Below are 19,919 nucleotides of genomic sequence, written 5' to 3'. Positions count from 1 at the left end.
CCTTGATTTATTATCAAGTGTGAATGTGTAAGCCAATAATAGCATCCAATTGTTTTGACAGATACAGTTATGGAATTTGTTAAATATGGATTGTTGAAAAGCGTTAAGTGAGAGACCCAAAACCGATCCAATTTTGATGCTAAGGACTACACTTCTGTATCAGTCATTCAACAATGGAAGCTAAACAAAATTAATACAAAAAAACCAACTGAAACTATGCTGAACCAAAACAACAATCCTAACCTGCTTTGTTTAGAAGGCCTACAGACTCTTGACCATCTAGTCACACATCTCTGAACTCCCCCAGTGACAGTAATACAACCGGGAACCATCAGGGACTCCAACCAGCATCTCTCTCAGCTCCTCAAGTGAACCAAGTCACAAGAAGAGAGCTTTTTACAACTTAAAATATTTTCTGCATCTTCCCACACCTAGTGTTCAGAGGGTAGCTTAAGACTAACATCTCCTTAGTACTGTCCCACCTAGACTATGGAAACATACCTTAGATAATTGATAGCTCCTCCAATACTAAAAACATAAAATAATCCAAAATGCAGAAGCCATAATATTGCAAACACAAGACCACTTTATGCTCGAAATACTTTGTTGGTTTCTATGGCCATATGTTCATCATTCAAGGCACTATATATTGGCCTGGGGGCAATATAAGGAATGGGTCCATCCTTCATTCAAGGATTACTTCAGAAATACACCAAAAATAAAACATTTCATTTTAGAAGGGAACCCTTATTAACTTTTACCAACCTTAAAAAAAAAATCAAGCATTGGTGTAATCACCTTCTCAGCAGAGACAGCAAAACTATGAAACTACCTCCAGGCAAAGACAGGATAACCACACAGAATCCAGTGAGGCAGTATACAATTAACTTCAGCAAAAAGACAATTAAGGATTATATCCTGCAAAGAAGCATAGTCTCCTACACAAGGATATTCAAAATAACCACATCAGCAGTCACCTCATCCCCTTCACTCCAATCCACTCTATCCATAAGCACAGCATGGCTACAGCACGAAAATAAGAGCAGCCATGCTGGTCATCTTGCGTGCCACCCATGTTGTTTCCCAATAAGCAACCCACACACATCAAGCTGTACTCAACAATGCTATGTAAGCTTTAAAGACTTGTCACTTCTCTTCACTCCACTACGTACTCAAAAATAGCTGCATTTAATACAATTAAACATGTCACGAATATGGCACACTATCAAGCCACACAAACAAGCAAAGTGGTATGATTCATGTCAAGCAAAAATGTTTTGGCACCTAGAGTAAAAAAACTGCTAGCTCAATTACTTTATTTTTACAAAGAAACTGTTTATTCTTACCTCCTCTCCTGGAAAACCCACTTCTTTGAGGGCCATTATTATCACCTATAAAAGACATAATATTGGTTTGCTTTTTTATGGAGATTTGACTTCTGTATGTTAAATGTACAGATGCACAAACAAACAGCATATTGAAACGGATCAAACCTTTTTGCCCATAGGAAAATCCAGCAATATAGTGATCTACGCAGATAGACCTAACAGCATTTATGTACAGACCACAAATATTAATAAGCATCATAAACCTCAGCATTAATACATATCTATGCCCGAACAGAGATACAAGCATCAATAATAAAGTTAGCATAAACAAATAAGGTACTGACCTATAGCTTCGTTCTTTCTCGGAGAGCCGCAAAATGCTCACCTTTTTAATATAGTTCGGACCACTAGACATACCACTGTAAAAATTGTTGTCTAGAGATTTTCATTTTGATTTGCGCTTTTGTATTAGGGAAGTAATTTAGCTTGGGAGACACTGCTAATCCAGGTCCTTAATTTTTCTGGACATTTTTAAAAATGGTGGCTGTGTTGCAATAAGGATGTAATATTTCAGGAACCATGAGACCTGTATACTTTATTTTGGTGTCAAAACATAGTTTTTGGGGTCAACTAGTCTTATTATGACAGAAAAACACTCCTCATAGCACCCTTCTGCCATTTTTCAAAATTGTGGCTTTATAATGATGTGTTTTAGTCATCAAATGGGTAATTTATTTTAATATTTATTTTGTCTCAGGTTTTCCGTTGGTTCAATTTTGTAAACATGAGCAAAGCAGGTGGAAGCAGAGGATCATGATAAGGATGAAGGTGACTAGATAATATAGGGAAAAAGATTCACCATCATGGCAGGTGCTTCTGTGCGTGCTGCAAACTTCCTTTGCAATTGTGGGAAGGTACGGCTGAGAAAATGTGGTCTAATGTTGCTCCGCACCTCTAATTGCTGGCCAGATAAGAAGCAGGAGGCGAGAAAAATTCTCCTCGAAGGAGAGAGGACAGCATCCTAGATATTAGCCAGTAGGCTTTGGTCAACTGGCTGGGGCAGCAGTTTTCCGTCAACAGGGATGGCTCAAGTCTACCACCTTTCGTCCGGATGTACAGGGCAACATACTAGATACGCCATTCGATGGGATGTGCTGTTTGGCAAAACACATCGACGATGCCTTACAGGAAATTAAAAAGGACACAGACAGCCAAATCCTTGGGTACTCTCCAGTACAGAAAGACACTCTTTGGCAGAGGATCTTATTCCTTTCGTGGTACCTACCAAAGATATCTACCCCGAAGTTACCAAAACAGATATGGCTATCAACAGCAGCAATCCTACAGAGCCCCCGCTGGTGCCGCTTACTCCTGACAATCTAACAGGAGAAAACAGCCCCAGCAAGCCAGAGATAATTCTAGAAAGCAGAGACACCTCCCCGGCACCTGCAACAATTCGGCAACACTCCAACTCCAGGACTCTGAATATTTCCCGACATTTCGGCCAATGGAAGAAAGTAACTTCAGACAAATGGGTACTGGACAGTCAGATTTGGTCATACCCTAGAATTTGTAAAGACCCCTCAGCCCCATCCACCTCTAAAGAAACCTCCACCTCATCTTACTCTCCTGAAAGAAGCCAGAATTATGCTCCAGAAGGGAGTTATGGAGAGAATTCCCCACTCCCAAGTGAGAAAAGGTTTTTACTCCGGTTTCTTTCTAGTCAAGAAAAAGTCTGTAAACTGGAGGCCAATTATAGATATAATAAAATTAAACAAATTTCTGCTAAAAATAAAAAAGTCTTCAGAATGGTTACTCTTCAGGAGATTCTGCAGCTCCTCGATCATGCAGATTTCATGACAAAACTAAATCTGCAGGATGCGTACTCTCACATTCTTATCCCTCTCAAACATCGAAAAGTTCTCCGTTTCACTGTGGCAGGTGCTCATTTTCAATTTGCTCTTTTGGTCGGCGGTTAGCTCCAAGAGTTTTTACGAAATGTCTAGCACCAGTCGCTGCTCATCTCAGGCTGCAGGGCCGTCAGTTGTTCCCTTACCTAGACGACTGGCTAATAAAAGCACTGTCTTGGACAAGCCTTGTAGTGAGGGCTCGTACTTACTTGCGCACATTGCTAAGTTAGCATAGGCTTATTACAAGTTGAAACACCATTTTACCATTTTGCTGCTTTTGCACACTACACTATATGTAACTGTTGTAAGTTAGGGTGCCGGAATTGCTTTACATGAGAATGGCTTGTTTTCAATGTCCCTACACTTAAAGCTCGACCTTAGTCTGCACAGTGAGTGCTGAAGCCTCCAAAATTATCAAAACAATGGTCGGTGTTGTTCGGGCTGATGAACTCATGCTTTAAACATAACATGCACGCAGCTGCAGCTAGCTGAAATCCTGGTGTCTTTAATATCACACTGCAAGCATTATTTAGATATTCTGAAAGGAAGCCCGTTTCCAGAAAGAGACAGAGCTATTGCAGATCCTGATGTGATTCCCTTCCGCTGATCTTGTAGGTATGGAGTATCCTATTCAAGCCTAAGAGACCTTCTATATTTTATAAAACATAGTTCTTAGCTAGGGAGAGTGGCATACTAGGTGCTATATAACCTGTTCCCACCATTATAATAAGATTTCTCCTTTTGTGTTTGATGGAGTTGTAACAATGCTGATGGAATTATTTTTAATCATATGTCTGCTTATGCTCGCAAAAATACTGCATCTTCAAGCACGGCGTTAAAATAAATATTTAAAACTATATCTTGTCTCTTTCTTTACCCATGTTGTGGACTGGTATGAGAATATAACGAAAGAGCGTTCATGACTCCGACCATTCCTGAGAGTAACTGAAGTCACATGTTCTGGGTTGTCTAATCATTGGTACCTTTGCTATAGGACAAAGAGCTATTGAGACACTGATGCTAGTTGGTTAGGGGTTCTAGGTATGAGGTGAGTTTTTTGGCCCACCACAATTCTCTGATGTCCTGGGTCTCTGTTAACAGTTCTGTGTATGAGCAGAATCCCTGCAACATGGCGCACCTAATGTAGTGGTCTAATTTTTTAGACACTCGAGTAGTGCCTATAACAGTCCACAACACCCTCACTGTTGTTCCCGGTTGATGGTGGTGACGGTTTAACCTGCCTACAGTTAAAAAGGTACTTTCAATCTTGATAATTTAAAAAGGTTCTTCTTGGGTTTCTACTCTGTGCTACATTTATTTTGCATTGTACTTATTATCTCCTGTGTCACTATGGCGGACGTCAAGATTCCCCAACATAGTCGGATGGCCGTCCGCACTCACTTGCAGACGTATGGGGTCACTGTAGATGGCATGGTGATAGTTTTCATGGCGAGTGCTGCAGCGGCATACCCGTAGTTGTTCTACTCATGGGTTACCTTTCCTGCAGTAAATGCAGATTCTGGTCTGTTTCACGTTTATACTCCCACGGCTGTGCCTCTAGTCTATGTCCCTAATAGGACACTGGAGATTTCTTTTTCTGTGTGGCAGCATCGCGTTTGGTTTAATGACGCCCTTCCCCAATCGGTCAATACACATAACAGTAGGTTCAGGAGAACATCAGATTTAGGATAACAAAATGAAGAAAGAAAAAAGTTGAAAAGAGAGGAAGCCTTTAAATCCAAAGGAACTGTAAAAAAAATTATTATTTATTATACACGGTAAAAATACTTTTTTTTTTTAAAACAGTTATGCTCAAGACAAAATGCTGGTATAAAAAAACAACATATCACAAACCAGACAGGTGGCAAACAAAGACCTTACATGTTACAATGGAGGAACAACATATACAAAAAATATAATGTGTCCTGCAACAATTTAGGCCACAACAAGCGTCAACGGCGTTTCGACCGTTCTATTACTGCACGGTCATCTTCAGGACTCACAATTTATTTGAGCAAAAACAGCCTTGAAATGGTCATCCTCACGACCTTTACGGGTATATGCCACAATTGTAGTTTAGCTTATTACAAACAGTGGACCCTAGTAGCTTGGGTGATCAGGGTAAGAATAGACACAAACTGGAAAAGTATTTATGTCTTTTGTCCAGCCGGAGAGGAATTTATTTGGCGATGCACACAATCAGAAACTAATGTCAAGGGGGCACAGCCCGTGACTCACAGTGAACAAGACAAAACAACAAGTATAGGCAAGAACGAGCAAATCGGTCTGTATACTTATAATCAGTGAACAGACTTGATTGTAGTTTGAGTGACCATTGTACATAGTATTCACAAGCATATTCAGTACATCTGATCCTATTGTGTCGACGACGTTTCGATGCCAAAAAACAAGATAAATGGCATCATCTTCAGGACAAATATATAAATCATGTTTGTCTTGGAATTATAAACAATTGCCTTTCATGCTACATACAATTGACATTAGTGGGGAAAAAAATGAGGGCGAAAAGGGAAAAAAACAATGTAATTACGTGGCCAGGCATGTTTAAAACAAAAAACACGGTGGTGCATTTTACTATTCGCACATCAAGGACCGTTCTTTGCTGGCATGCTTAGTGCTGGAGCAACGAGGTCAAACTGTGCACTTATGCAAAAACAAAAGATTTAACCTGCACACCTATTTTTTAATCGTGTGTGTTATTCCTAAAACTCCAATGATTTCTACAAAAATGTTAACAATTATTCTGTTGCACGGTGCTACCCTGGAATCCTGACTAGCCCGTCAGGTGGGTATAGTACAAATACAATTCAAACAGACTGAGTGAGAACCGGGGTGCACTATTCACAGGCCCTATTAGGTGCTAATACAGTAAAGCAAAACTTCTGAACACACTTTTTGTTTCATCAAAAGGTTCAAAACACCTTATACTTAATGAATCCATTGGTTAGAAACCACCTTATATCCCATTCAAACAAATAAACAAATGTTGCTCTTGGAGAAAGTCTTTTAACAATATTACATTGTCTATATCATTCAATAAAGTTTCGTGAAAGCAAAAAATTACAAACTGAAGAGAGATCAGTTTTTTGCTCTTTATGTATTTGATGTTTCTTTTTTCTCAATTCTTCAACATGTGTAGCTTCAACAAAATGATCAGTGGCTCCGGATGCATTTCGGTGCAATCACCTTCGTCAGGGGAACTCTACAAAATGAACAATAGTTACTTACCTGTAATCTGCGGTTCTCCAGTATTGGTGTCTTTCATAGATTCACATGCCTGAATCATTCCCCGTCGTCGGAGTGGGAGTCCCACGGTATATAAAAAATCAATAATATGCCTGTAATAACTAAAAAAACTTAGTAATAACCAACCAGGAAGTAAAGTAGCCCTAGCTACAGGAACAAAAAGCTCCCACACTCATGACTATCCTAGTCATTTTGTATAGACCAAACTGCAGCCAATCAGGCGACAGCACCCACAAGAATGTTCTCCCCAGAGGCTCAGGCTCTCAGATTTTCTCGCATAGGAGTGAACCAACATAATCGCCTGAGGGAGCCTCTGAGGGGAGGTGGGCGGGTTGCATGTGAATCTATGAAAGACACCAATACTGGAGAACCACAGATTACAGGTAAGTAACTATTGTTGTTCTCCAGTATTTGGGGTGTCTTTCATAGATTCACATGCATGAATAAGAATAGATAGCAGGACTCATAACCTAATGCTCATAGACGCTAATTGTATCATAGTATACATGCAGAAAGATAAAAGACATTGTAAAGCGTCTAAAAGAGCATAGAGGAGGCGGGATAACAGAGGCTCACCTTATTGGAAAAGATTGCGAAGAACTGCTCTTCGCACCGAAGCATCTGCATCACTTGCCGAGTCCAAACAGTAGTGCCTCATAAAGGTGTGTCTGTTGGACCACGTTGCAGCTCTGCAGATTTGCAAAAGAGGCACCCCAGCAAACAAAGCAGTGGAAGAGGAAACTGCCCTTGTAGAATGCGCTCTTGGTAAGGCCTGTAAGGGTCTTCCTGCCTGTTGGTGACAGAGTCCAATTGTTGAGGAGACCCATCTGGCGATAGTCTGTTTGGATACTGCACAGCCTTGGCGCAGTCTGCCATAGGCCACAAACAATTGATCTGTCTTGCGTACAGCTGCTGTTCTAGAAAGATAAAACTTAAGACATCTCCTGATGTCCAAGGAGTGTAACGCTCGTTCAGCCGGTGATTGTGGATTTTGAAAAAATGTCTTGAGGATTACCGGCTCATTCAAATGAAAGTCCGAAGGGACCTTGGGCATGTACCTTGGATTGGTCCGCAGCACCACCGAATCAGAGGTAAATTGTAAAAAAGGTGGTTTAGACGTGAATGCTTGAATGTCACTGACCCTTCTGGTAGATGTTAAAGCCAAAAACAAGGAGACTTACCAAGTAATAAACTGAAGGTCAACCTTATGAATCGGTCCAAAGGGGTGACGCATTAGCTGGGCTAGCACCACGTTTAAATGCCTAACAGGAGGTGGTCGTCGAATTGGAGGAAACATACGAAATAACCCCTTGAAAAATTGCTGGATAATTCTTGAAGAAAACAGAGAGTTTGATCCGTCCTGACAGAAACGGGAAATGGCTGCTAGAAACACCTTTAGGGTTGAATGCGCCAAACCCGATCTAGCCAGCTGCAGGAAGAAAGGCAATATCTGTTGTGGTGTAGCCTGAATGGGATGCAGATCAACAGTTTGGCACCAGGCACAAAAACGTTTCCACTTGAGTTTGTATGTCTTAATCGTTGATGGTGCTCTGGCGTTAGCTAGAACCTCTTGACAGTCCTGAGGAATGTCTAAGTGGGCGAATTCATTGTGTTGAGGAGCCAAGCTGACAATTTCAGGGAAACTGGGTCCGGATGGTACACCTTGCCTTCCTGAATTGTTAAGAGATTCGGAATTCGAGGCAGTTGTATTGGCTTGCACTCCGAGAGGAGGAGAAGTTCGGTGAACCAATACTGCCGGGGCCACCTTGGAGCAATTAAGATTAGGCGACATGGTTGACTCTTCATCTTCCTGATGATCTTGGGAATTAACGGAATTGGTGGAAAAGCGCATGCAAATATTCGACACCAATTCATCGAAAGGGCATCCCCACACTAGTCCTTGAGGGGAATCCAGCTTGCAAAGCGTCGGCATTTCCGGTTCTGATGCGTTGCAAACAGATCCAGGTCGGGATGACCCCACTCTCGGAATATCTGATCTAAGGATGGTTGATGAAGCTCCCATTCGTGATTGCTTCCGGAGGATCGGCTGAGTGAGTCCGCTAGGACGTTGGCAACTCCTGGGACAAGGACCGCCGACAGGTTGATGTTGTGATCCAGGGCCCAATTCCAAATTTCCTGCGCCCGATGGGACAACCGGGCTGATCTTGTGCCTCCCTGATTGTTCAGGTAATGCATGCTGGTTGTGTTGTCTGTTCGTATCAACACCGTAGAGCCCTCCTAGATCGCCTGAAAAGATTTCATGGCTAGAAAAATGGCTCTTAGTTCCAGTAGATTTATGTGCCATTTTGTCTGCTGTAACTGCAAACAAACCATTTCCGTCCTGAGGCGGAAAGCCGGGAGGTCTCCTTTCTTTTCTTTGCCACCTGCTTTTAACTGTGTGCATTTGACTTTATTTTTGTGTTTTTTAACATTGTGTGCAATTTCGTGAGCGCGCCTGATTTACTAGCGTGCTGCTCATTCAGACTGAGACTTCCTAGCGCTGTTAAGCGCTTCGCCTGCTCCCTTCTCCTTACCTGGGATTTACCTGGGATTTCAGACCGCCCTCGGCCGAGTATTGACGCCGAGGGCTGGGATCTGTTTGGGGCCGCCATCTTGGGGGTAGGACTCTCCGCCCTCGCGCTCTAGTAGCGCTACATAAAGCTCTTCCCTCCGCGCAGCGGACGCGTACTGCGGACGCGCCGGATCTGCGCCGGAGTCGCGCCAGAGTCCTGCCCGTCTGCGCCCGTCAGCGTCCCGGTGGCGTGAGGCGTGGCAGGATCTCTTGGCCGTCACCTCTCTTCTTCCTGCATCAATATGTTGTCGTATACATCCAAGGAGCTCCACTCTCTGCGCTCTGTGGAGGCCTCCTGCCACTCCGTTTTCCCTGGGCGTTACAGGGGTAAAAATAAATGTCCAGGCTGTAAGTGGCATCCTACCAGGGCTCTCCCTACTACCTCCCTCGCGAAGGAGTGCAGCATTAAACACCCTTGCTTACTCCTTAATACCAGGTCGCTTCACAGACATACTCAGGAGATTTATGATCTCCTCTCTACAAACAACCCCACCTTCCTTATGCTCACTGAGACTTGGCTACATGAATCATCGCACCCGGATATTGCGGCTGCCATTCCACCTGAGTATATCATATATAGACAAGATAGAGCTAAGGGAAGAGGGGGAGGTGTTGCCCTTGTTGTAAAAAAATCTTTTACGTGTGCAGTTGTGCCCACGCAGACCATCATGGGTGCCGAATCTCTTGCTTTCACCCTGTCCCTATCACCTCAACAAACTGTGAAGGGTCTCATAGTATATCGGCCCACGGGCCCTGTGGGGTCCTATTTTGAGGACCTCCAGCAGGTCCTGGCTATACTAGCTCTTAGATCGGAACATTGTTTATTGGCGGGAGATTTTAACCTCCATATGGAAGATCAGCAGGCTCAGGATGTTGTGAAGTTATTAGATATTACATCTGCCCTGGGTCTGCTTCCCTATCTTTCCGGCCCGACCCATGATAAAGGCCACACATTAGATCAGGTCTTTTCCACCTCACCAATTGTGGTTACTGCACTCGTGCCTGTACTGTGGTCCGACCACCATCTTGCTCATTTTCAAATATCTGGCACCGAGAAACCATCTATCAGAGCCTCCAGGCAACTGGGAAGGAACTATAGGGCGTACCATCAGGTATCTCCCGACATGTTATCTCAGGCCCTGGTGAACCATCCTCTCTCCGTCACGGGGGATCTGGAGTTCGACCTAGAGACCCTACAGTCCTGGCTCTTAGCTAGATTGAATGAGCTAGCCCCTTTACAGCCCCCTAGATCCGACACCAAACGGTCCTCGGCCCCCTGGTTCACGGCAGATGTCGCCCAATCCCGTAGACAATGCAAAGCCGCTGAACGTGCATGGAGGGCCCAATATGACGGCGAGGCAAAAGAGACTTATAAGTCCATGATGAAATCATATCATGCTTTAATCGTACAGGCTAAGAAGTGTTATTTTGCAAGAAAAATTGAGGAAGCAGCTAACTCCTGTAAGGAAATTTTTCTGATCGTACGAGAATTTACTACCTCACGTTCGATCTCAGATCAGGAGGTTCCAGATGAGAACTGGGCGGATACCATTGCTAATTTTTTTACGACCAAAATTAGACAGATTCAGGAGTCCTTCTCTCCGAGATTGACAGCGGACCATTCGATCCTGTCTAATGAGATAGCACACCAGCCTATCTATGGTCCGGCTGTTTTGGACTTCCCGCCTCTCACAATTGCTTCATCTTTAGCTTTGAAGAGGAACCTGAAATCTGGCTCACCGTGTGATCCTTGCCCGGCAAAATTTCTAGCCAGAATGGCAGATGTTGTCAACCCATTGGCTAATCCTATTCTGAACCTCTCTTTGAGTCAGGGAGTTCTGCCACCTTCCTGGAAACAGGCTATGGTGATTCCTCTCCTTAAAAAGCCCAATCTTGCCCCAGAAGTCCCGTCCAACTATCGGCCAATTTCGCTCCTTCCAGCACTGACTAAAATCCTGGAGAAGCACGTTCATAGCGTGCTTTCCAATTTCCTGGAGTCTAATGAGCTTGTCCACGCGTCTCAATCGGGCTTTCGATCCAACTTAAGTACCGAGACGGCGCTTCTGGAAGTCTCAGAGATTGTAAAGGAGGTGCTGGATGACGGAGGCAGGGTGATGTTAGTCATGTTAGACTTGTCGGCGGCTTTTGACACCGTCCCCCATGAGGATCTCCTCATAAGACTCCATGACATCGGTCTTGGGGGGACGGTGCTTAACTGGTTTTGTTCCTTCTTAGCCAACCGCCGGCAAACGGTCTGGGCCCCTCCTGGATCTGCCGAAATGCCGCCATTGGGAGTCGGAGTTCCTCAGGGCTCAGTACTGAGCCCAACCTTATTTAACATCCTCATGACCCCTCTGGCGACTTTGGTGGAGTCCTTCGGGGCCCAGATCGTCTCATATGCTGACGACACCCAGCTTCTCTTCACCTGCCGTAAGAGCGAAGAATTTGATGGGGAAAGTATCCGTGAGTGCCTTGGGGCTGTTTTTAACTGGTTCCATCTGAACAGCCTCAAGTGTAACTCGGATAAATCTGAGATACTTTTCTTTGGATGTCCCTTGGAACCGGACTGGCATGACTGGTGGCCTGTTGACATGTTCCCTCCGGCTCAGGCTTCCATTTGGGCTAAGAACCTGGGAATTAAAATCGACAATGGACTTACGCTTAATTCCCAGGTGGCCACCCTTACAGGAACCTGTTTCGGCATCCTCCGGATGCTCCGAAAGTTTTTTCCTCTTTTGTCCCAGGAACACCGGAGAATAATTGTTCAGGCCCTCATCGGATCCAGATTGGATTACGCTAATATTCTGTATCTGGGTCTCCCAGAATACCTTTTACAGCGTTTGCAGGTGACCCAGAACGCGGCAGCACGAGCTATTTTCGGCTTGCATCGTCGAACCAGTGCCTCAAATCTGCTGCAATCCCTCCATTGGCTTCCCATACGGAAGAGGATAATGTTTAAGGCTCTGACATTAGCTCACAAGGCACTGCATGCCACGGGTGCTAAATACCTACAGAAAAGGCTGGCCTTTTACCGGCCGACGCGATCCCGAAGATCGGAGTCTTTGGCTTTGGCTGCGGTTCCACGCATAAAGAGGGCACGCCTGGGAGGGCGGTCTTTTAGATTCTTGGCCCCTCAGCTGTGGAATTCCCTACCCTTGTCGTTGCGGTCTACATCCAATCTGCTGGCCTTTAGGAAGGGTCTCAAGACTTGGTTATTCTCCAATTAGAGCTCTACTGTCTCCATTCTTTGTTTTAACTCGTCTGTTGTTGTGTTTCTTAGTTTTTCTTTTCTGGGTCTGGAGCATAAAAGCGCCGGGACACTCCTTTGGAGTAGCCGTTGCGCTATACAAGACCCATATATAACATAACATAAGCTCCATTTGCCACTGACTGTCATCCCCTGAAGATGGGCACCCCAGCCCTCCAGAGAAGCATCTGTGGTGACAATGAATCTGGGTCCTTCTGTCTGGAAAGGACATCCCACTTGCAAATGACTTCCTTGCCCCCACCACTGGATGGAGTCTCATCCGAGGGGTGATTTTGAGGACGTCCTCGAATGAGCCGGTTATCTGTACCCACTGACGGGGGTGAGAGGAATGCAGGATGAGATCATCCCGAGGAAAGACTTGAATTTGCGGACAGAAACGCACTCTTGTTAGTAGTGCTGAGGCCATTTTTTGAATTTCTCAGCCTTTCTTTTGATATGAACACTTGGGCAAGACTTGCGTCCAGCGTCGCTCCCAAAAAGGATTTTCTCTGCGATGGAGTCGGGTGAGACTTCTTGAAATTCACCGAAAACCCCAGACTCTGGAACAGTGATACACATCTCTGAACGTGAGTTTTTGCCACGTCGATGAAACTGGCCTTGATAAGGCAGTCGCCTAAATAGGGGTAAATTTGAACCCCTTCTAATCTGAGGTGTGCGGCCCCCGGGGCCAACATTTTCGTGAAAACTCTGGGGGCCGAACGCAGTCCAAAGGGGAGTACCTTGAACTGGAAGTCCCTGCCAGGCACCCTGAACCGCAAGAATTTCCGGTGTCTGGGAAATATGGGCACATGGAAGTATGCGTCCTGAAGGTCGAGTGTTGCCATGTGATCCCCTACTGAGAGAAACTGGAGGATTTCCTGAAGCGTCAACATTCTGAACGACAATTTTTTGAGGTACTGGTTGAGGGCACGCAGGTCGAGACTGGGGAGCCATTCTCCAGACTTCTTGCGGATCAGAAAGAATATTGAATAAAATCCTGTTCCCTTTTGATGTTGAGGTACCTTTTCTATCGCTCCTTTCCAAATCATAGAGTGTATTTGGGAAAACCGCTCTTTGAGATGAGCTGGAGGTGGTCCTTTTGGAGGGGCTTTGACGAATTCGAGAATGTGACCCCTGGAAATCACGTCCAGGACCCATCTGTCTGTGGTAATCTCGGACCAGTTTGAGTAATATCGGGATATTCTTCCTCCAATTTGTTTCAGGTTGGGACAAAGTGGTGGCAAGATGTGTTTCTCACTTGTTCTTGTTGTCTCTTCCTTGATAAGAGGGTTTTCCTCTTGACTGAGAATAATTATTTCTCCTTTGGCCATATGTTTGTTGACGGTATGGCTGGAATCTTTGATTTCCTTGGGTGGTACTGTAGGAGCGTTGTTGCGTATAATTTCCTTTGCTAGAGAAATTGCCTCTTCCTCCACGAAAGGACAACTTCCGAAATTGAAGAGAGCCCAGCGAACGTGCCGTCTCTGTATCTTTCTTTATGGCTTGTAAAGCCTCGTCAACATGTTGCCCAAACAGGAACTCTCCATCATAGGCCATGTCAATAATCTTGGTCTGAACCTCTGGACGAAAAGATGTCGCTTTTAGCCAGCCTTGCCTCCGGACAGCTGCTCCCGCTAGCTGTCTAAAACCTGTTGCTGCTACGTCCACAGCAGCATCAATTATTTCGGACGAAACGCTCTCTCCCTCTAGCAAAATCTTTTTTGCTTCCGCTCTATACGGCTCTGAAAGCTTTTCGATGAAAGGCGATATGTCAGACCACATCTGCATATCATACCTGCCAAGTATTGCCAGTGAATTCGCGGCTCGGACTGTGGTCGCCGCAATAGTTGACACTTTCTTCCCCATCGAGTCAAGACGTCTACCGTCTTTATCAGGGGGAGCAGAGATCTGTGTAGCTGGATTCTTGGCCCTTCTTTGAGCCGCCTGTATAACTACAGAATCCGTCTTAGCCTGACCAAGAAGGCATGCAGGTGACGTAGTAGGTGCTCTGTACTTATCTACCCGAGGTAGAACTGCGGGTAACGAATTTGGTGTTTTCATTATCTTTAAACCTTCTTTCCAAATAAAATCAATGATTGGAATAGACCAACTGTCTCTGCGGCAAATCCTTAAAATCATATAAGAAGCATTCGTCTTGTTTAGCTTCCATGGTGATGAGGAATCTCTTTGTAGCTCTTTCCATAATTTTGTGAAAGTTGGCAATGTCCACTGGTGGAGAATCCGCCGTTTTCGGACCCGCTGGAGAGGGGGTTTGCGCTTGATAGTCGTCCCACTCCGACGATACGGACTTGTCATCCAATTCACCGTCCTCTCGTTCGTCTTCTGAGGAAACCTCACCCCCTGTTTGGTGAGATGGTATTGGTGAAGAAGGTTCTGCTGGACGTGCTTCATCTAGTGGTAATATAGATACTGAATCTTGCAGTTGTAAAGTTGCCGTAGATGTTCTTGGCTTAGGCGTAGAGACATGAGAATCACCCGACTCTGAAGGTGGAAACCTGCGATAATAATCGCTCAACATATATTGGAGATTCTGGAATAACTCCATAGGCATTTGCATATTAGGCGCCGACACTGCGTCCTGATTATTGTGCTCCTGGTAAAGGTCTTCCTCCTCCTGATCTATATCTTGTACCTTTATGAGCAAGTCAGAGGGACTTCTGGCAGCACGAAAAGTGTCATCGACATCGGACTCGTCCTCTTCAGAATCCAGCAATTTATCCGCTAGCTTCAAAGGAGACAAAGCTGTGGAGGATAAAGCACGCTTCTGTAGGAGCAAAGCAGTGGTAGCCGGCGACGGTCAGGGTATATTGGATGTCTTAGCTGACCACACCTGCATCGCCGTACAGGTTGACAGTGGAGGCGTCGACGGAACCACCGGTGCTGATGACAAGCTAGACTCCCCCTGTGTTGTCAGAACGGTCGTCGACGGAGCGGCCTTCGACGGCAACTGCTTCGTCGACGGTGAAATCGTCGACGGGATAGTCTTCTTCGTGGACGTTGTTGGCGTCGATGGAAGTGCTAGCTTCGTCGACGAGGATTTCGTCGACGGTAACTTCGTCGACGGAGGTGTCTTTGACTTTAACTTCGACACCTTCGCCCTGGGAGAAGTCACCTCACCCTCAGTCTTCCTCTTCTTTGAGGAAACAGAAGACCCCGAGGCAATGCTTCCTACCTCTGAAACAGGGTGATCCTTGTCCTTTATCCTTTGAAGCCACAGGAGAAGACGACCTTCTCTGTCCCTGAGAGTCTTTTGAGGTAAGGTTCTACAGATTTTACATTCCTTTGCCTCATGATCCGGATATAGACAATATATAAATTTTTTGTGAGGATCTTCCTTTAACAGCCTTAGCTTTCCACAGGAATCACAAGCCCTAAAGAGGGATTTTGAAGTAGACATCTTTTGAAGGTCAAAAATCAACTAAAGAAGAAGAAACTGAGCAGAGCTCAGGGAGACTCCCTTCACACGACGTGCGGTAGAAAATCTGAGAGCCTGAGCCTCTGGGGAGAACATTCTGGTGGGTGCTGTCGCCTGATTGGCTGCAGTTTGGTCTATACACAATGACTAGGATAGTCATGTGTGGGAGCTTTTTGTTCCTGTAGCTAGGGCTACTTTACTTCCTGGTTGGTTATTACCAAGGTTTTTTAGTTATTACAGGCATATTATTGCTATTTTATATACCGTGGGACTCCCACTCCGACGACGGGGAATGATTCAGGCATGTGAATCTATGAAAGACAACCCAAATACAGGAGAAATATATATACATACTGTCGCTATTTGAATTATATAAGCATATTTACATCTTTTAAGAACAGAAAAACATTCTTCAGAAATTGTATCCAAAAAACATGATAGGTCAATACTGTGCTTTTAAACAACCATCAATAAAAATCAGTTATTAATTGCAAGCGTACATGCTCAAAGTTCGTGCTGTTTTCAAGGTAACACGCGAGAGTGCAAAAATGTGTGTCCAAAATGCAATTCTAAAAGAAATGAAGATAAAATGGTTTCCTCGTACCAAAGTGTATTCGATTTACAAAACTATACCACTGCCATGCTCAAAAAAGTGCCCAAAAAAAGGATATCCATGTGTTAGTCGCTTACCTCCCTGATCGCTACACTGCAACACTAGCCAAGTGTTAAAATTTCTACAAAAAGAATATATGTAATTACTGTCATGATTGCAACCAATTCTAAAGAATGAAATTAATTGAATGTTAGCCCTATTTGTACTATACCCACCTGACAAGATTCCAGGGTAGCACCGCGCAACAGAATAATTGTTAAAACCTTTTTGTAGAAATCATTGAAGTTTTAGGAATAACACGATTAAAAAAATAGGTGCGCAGGTTAAATAATTTGTTTTTGCATACATAGACTAGTAACCCCACGCATTAACCAGCACCCGAAAATGAATTTTGATTAAATTGCACATCTTACATCTAATCAGGCAGAGGCTAAAGGTTATACTGAGGAGGAAGCAGAGAGTATATACTCTCTCAAAGAAACCAGAGCATTTCAGGCAACACCCGGTTCCAGCAGGCAAATTCTAAAACAGCTACATTACACATTAAGGAAAGAGATTAATCAAAGGCTTCATGCCAGTACGCTCATTCAGTACCACAGGGTAAAACGTATTCCAAAAGGATTACGCATAGCATTAAAAGAACAATTGTTACTAACCTGTAAACAGGTGGTTCTCCAGTATTGGTGTCTTTCATAGATTCACATGCTTGAATATTCCCCGTTGTCGAAGTGGGAGTCCCACGGTAAATAAAATAGCAATAATGCTAAATAAATATATTATATATATATATATATATATATATATATATATATATATATATATATATATATACATACATACATACATACATACATACATACACATATATTTAGCATTATTGCTATTTTATTTACCGTGGGACTCCCACTTCGACGACGAAGAATATTCAAGCATGTGAATCTATGAAAGACACCCCTAATACTGGAGAACCTATGCTATTTAAATTCGATAAAATGGGCAAGCCATATTGAACAAATGCTCCTTAGATGTGATACTATTGATCATCTAAGAGTTGTCGGACATATTGAAAGATCTTGCTGCTGAAATTCAAGACTTACAGAAAGTTATCAACAAGGATGACATCGGAAGAACTAGACAAGGCACTAAAAGAGATTAATGAATCTTTGGAACAACACGAAAAAGAAGTTCACGAACGGAAACTGCGAAAATTTCGCAGAGATACAATCGATTATAAACTTGACGAAGTTTATACATGGGCGGACGTGTATGCCCAATGACGTCCCTTTCAGAAACAAAATCCTACTTCCACATCTGAAGAGAGCATTGCAACCGAACAGGATACCCTACCCACATGAGCACCGATCACTACACAAGCCCGAACCACGGAAATTGCAGACGAAAGTGCGACCACCAGTGGCACCACAAAACAGGCTTTTTTAGTAGCAGGCCGGACAACCAACCATCCTCAGGACGAAATTGCGGGAGACAAACGAAGCGATGCAGAAGGGGACAAAAGTTTAAAAAAACAAACGAATACAGGTCGAAACCGGAGGAAGAACTAGTTATGAACATCTCAAAAATTGACTTAACCCCGAGTGAATGTGCCATTTTAAACAAGGGCATGTCGTTTGTGCCAACATACCACACCAATGAACTAGAAACCGAGGTGGCCATGTTCAAGTTCATGCGAACACTGTGTTTTTTCCATCACATTCCACAAGAAGTGTCACAAACAGAACCAAAGAAAATCTTTAGATCTAAAAGTACGTTTTTATCGCCAGTTTCCCACAAAACCCTTGACTTGTTTGAACTCTTAGTTAAAAAGGACTCGACAGCTATACACCAACAGACACATGCTTGAAACAACTTGACCAAGAGAGAAGGAGCCATTTTAAGAGCCTTAAGTAATAACAAAGACCTCAAGTTCTAACCAGCATATAAGGGCGGAGCGCGGGTGGTCATGGACACTTCATATTATGAGGCAAAGGTTGTACAACATGTACATGACACTGAAACCTACAAACGTTTGGATACCGATCCAACAGAAACGTTTCAATCAACCTTACAACACATTCTTAAAAGGGCAAAAGATCTAGCCTGGATAGACGACAACATTTACAAATATTTGATCACAGACCACCTTAAGACCTCATTTGTACATGATACCCAAAATGCACAAGAATTCCACCGATCCATCTTTCCGCCCGATACTGGCAGGTTGTGGTTCCTTACATGAACCAGTTGGAAGATTCTTGGATCATTACCTTCAACCACAAGTACAAAATTGGGAAACCTATGTACAAGACACAACAGACTGCTTAAACAAACTGCAAGAAGTTGTGATTTCACCAGATATGGAAACTTGGTTTTGAACCATAGACGTTTCTGCACTATACACCTCAATTCCTCATGGAGAAGGTATTGAAGCGGTAGAATGGATGCTTCTCAATAATAATTATTGAGAATCACTTAACATCTTTTTATTAGAAATTCTGCTATTTAGTCTCTACCACAGCTATTTTTCTTGGAAGGAGGATTTCTACCTGCAGAAAACCTGAACATCAATGGGTTTTACTGGGGCACCTTCGTATGCCAATATTTTTATGGCCAAATTTGAACACACATTCTACACAATAAAATTTGGACAGATCATCTTTTACTTTTTCTCCGTTACATTGATGACATTTTGATTACAAGAAATCAACTGGAAACTGCACTACAACTTTTAAACCCATACCATTCACAGATCAAGTTTACCCACACTGTTGATAACAGAATCATTAACTTCTTAAACATTAACATTGAGAAGGAAGGAAGCACCCTTTGCACAAAAATTTTCAAAAAATAAACAGATCAAAACAATGCCTTGCATTACTCCAGTTTCCATTCAGTGCAACTCAAGAACCACTTACCCCTTTCGCAATTTAGCAGAATCAAAAGTATTTCGACAAACGATGAGCAAGCTAACAGACATTGAGAATCTAGCTTGTCAATACAAGTGGAGAGGCTATCCAGCTGAAACATTGGAGAAGGCTAAACAGAAAGCTCTAAACCGAGATCGATCTCAACTATTAAAAAAACCATCAAGCCCCCCCAGACTCGAGAAGTCTGCATTCTCAAATATTCAACTGCAGCATTAAGTATTAAACGTTGTATTCTAAAAAGATAGGAATTAATAGAACAGGAAGAGGATTTCAAACAGATTTTTGAAGAAAGTCCTATTTTTGCTTTTTCACGTTCTAGGAACATTCGAGAAATTTTAAATCGACCCAACACAGATAGCACACCAACCATCTTTACAGACATGCGCAAATGTTACAATTGTGGACACAGCCAACGTAATTGAGGGAAATATGTTGAACCATCCACACACAGGTAAACTCATTAAGCTGAAACATACATCCGATTGCAACAGTAGCATATGCCATTAAATGCCCATGTGGGCTAGTCTATGTTGGTAGAACTAGCAGGAAAGTCAAGATCAGAATGACTGAACACAAGTCTATGATTAGGACAAAAAATGAGAAATCATATTTGGCAGTACAC

The 19,919-nt window shown here is 43.5% G+C and overlaps 1 protein-coding gene across 7 annotated transcripts in view; it reads right to left on the bottom strand.

Annotated features, from left to right (window-relative positions):
- The window catches only part of DDX4 (DEAD-box helicase 4), a 1,965,714-nt gene that overhangs the window by 1,361,866 nt on the left and 583,929 nt on the right, over positions 1-19,919 (bottom strand). For all 7 annotated transcript variants that reach the window (XM_078675096.1, XM_078675100.1, XM_078675101.1 and 4 more), the window contains exon 7: positions 1,347-1,391. In XM_078675096.1, coding sequence (XP_078531222.1) covers positions 1,347-1,391 — 45 coding nt within the window. The remainder of the gene's footprint in view (positions 1-1,346; positions 1,392-19,919) is intronic.

This window comes from Lissotriton helveticus, chromosome 2_1, assembly GCF_964261635.1.
Source record: "Lissotriton helveticus chromosome 2_1, aLisHel1.1, whole genome shotgun sequence".
NCBI classification, from domain to species: domain Eukaryota; kingdom Metazoa; phylum Chordata; class Amphibia; order Caudata; family Salamandridae; genus Lissotriton; species Lissotriton helveticus.
Note: the sequence above shows the minus strand (reverse complement) of the source record. Positions and strands in the feature narration are given on the sequence as shown.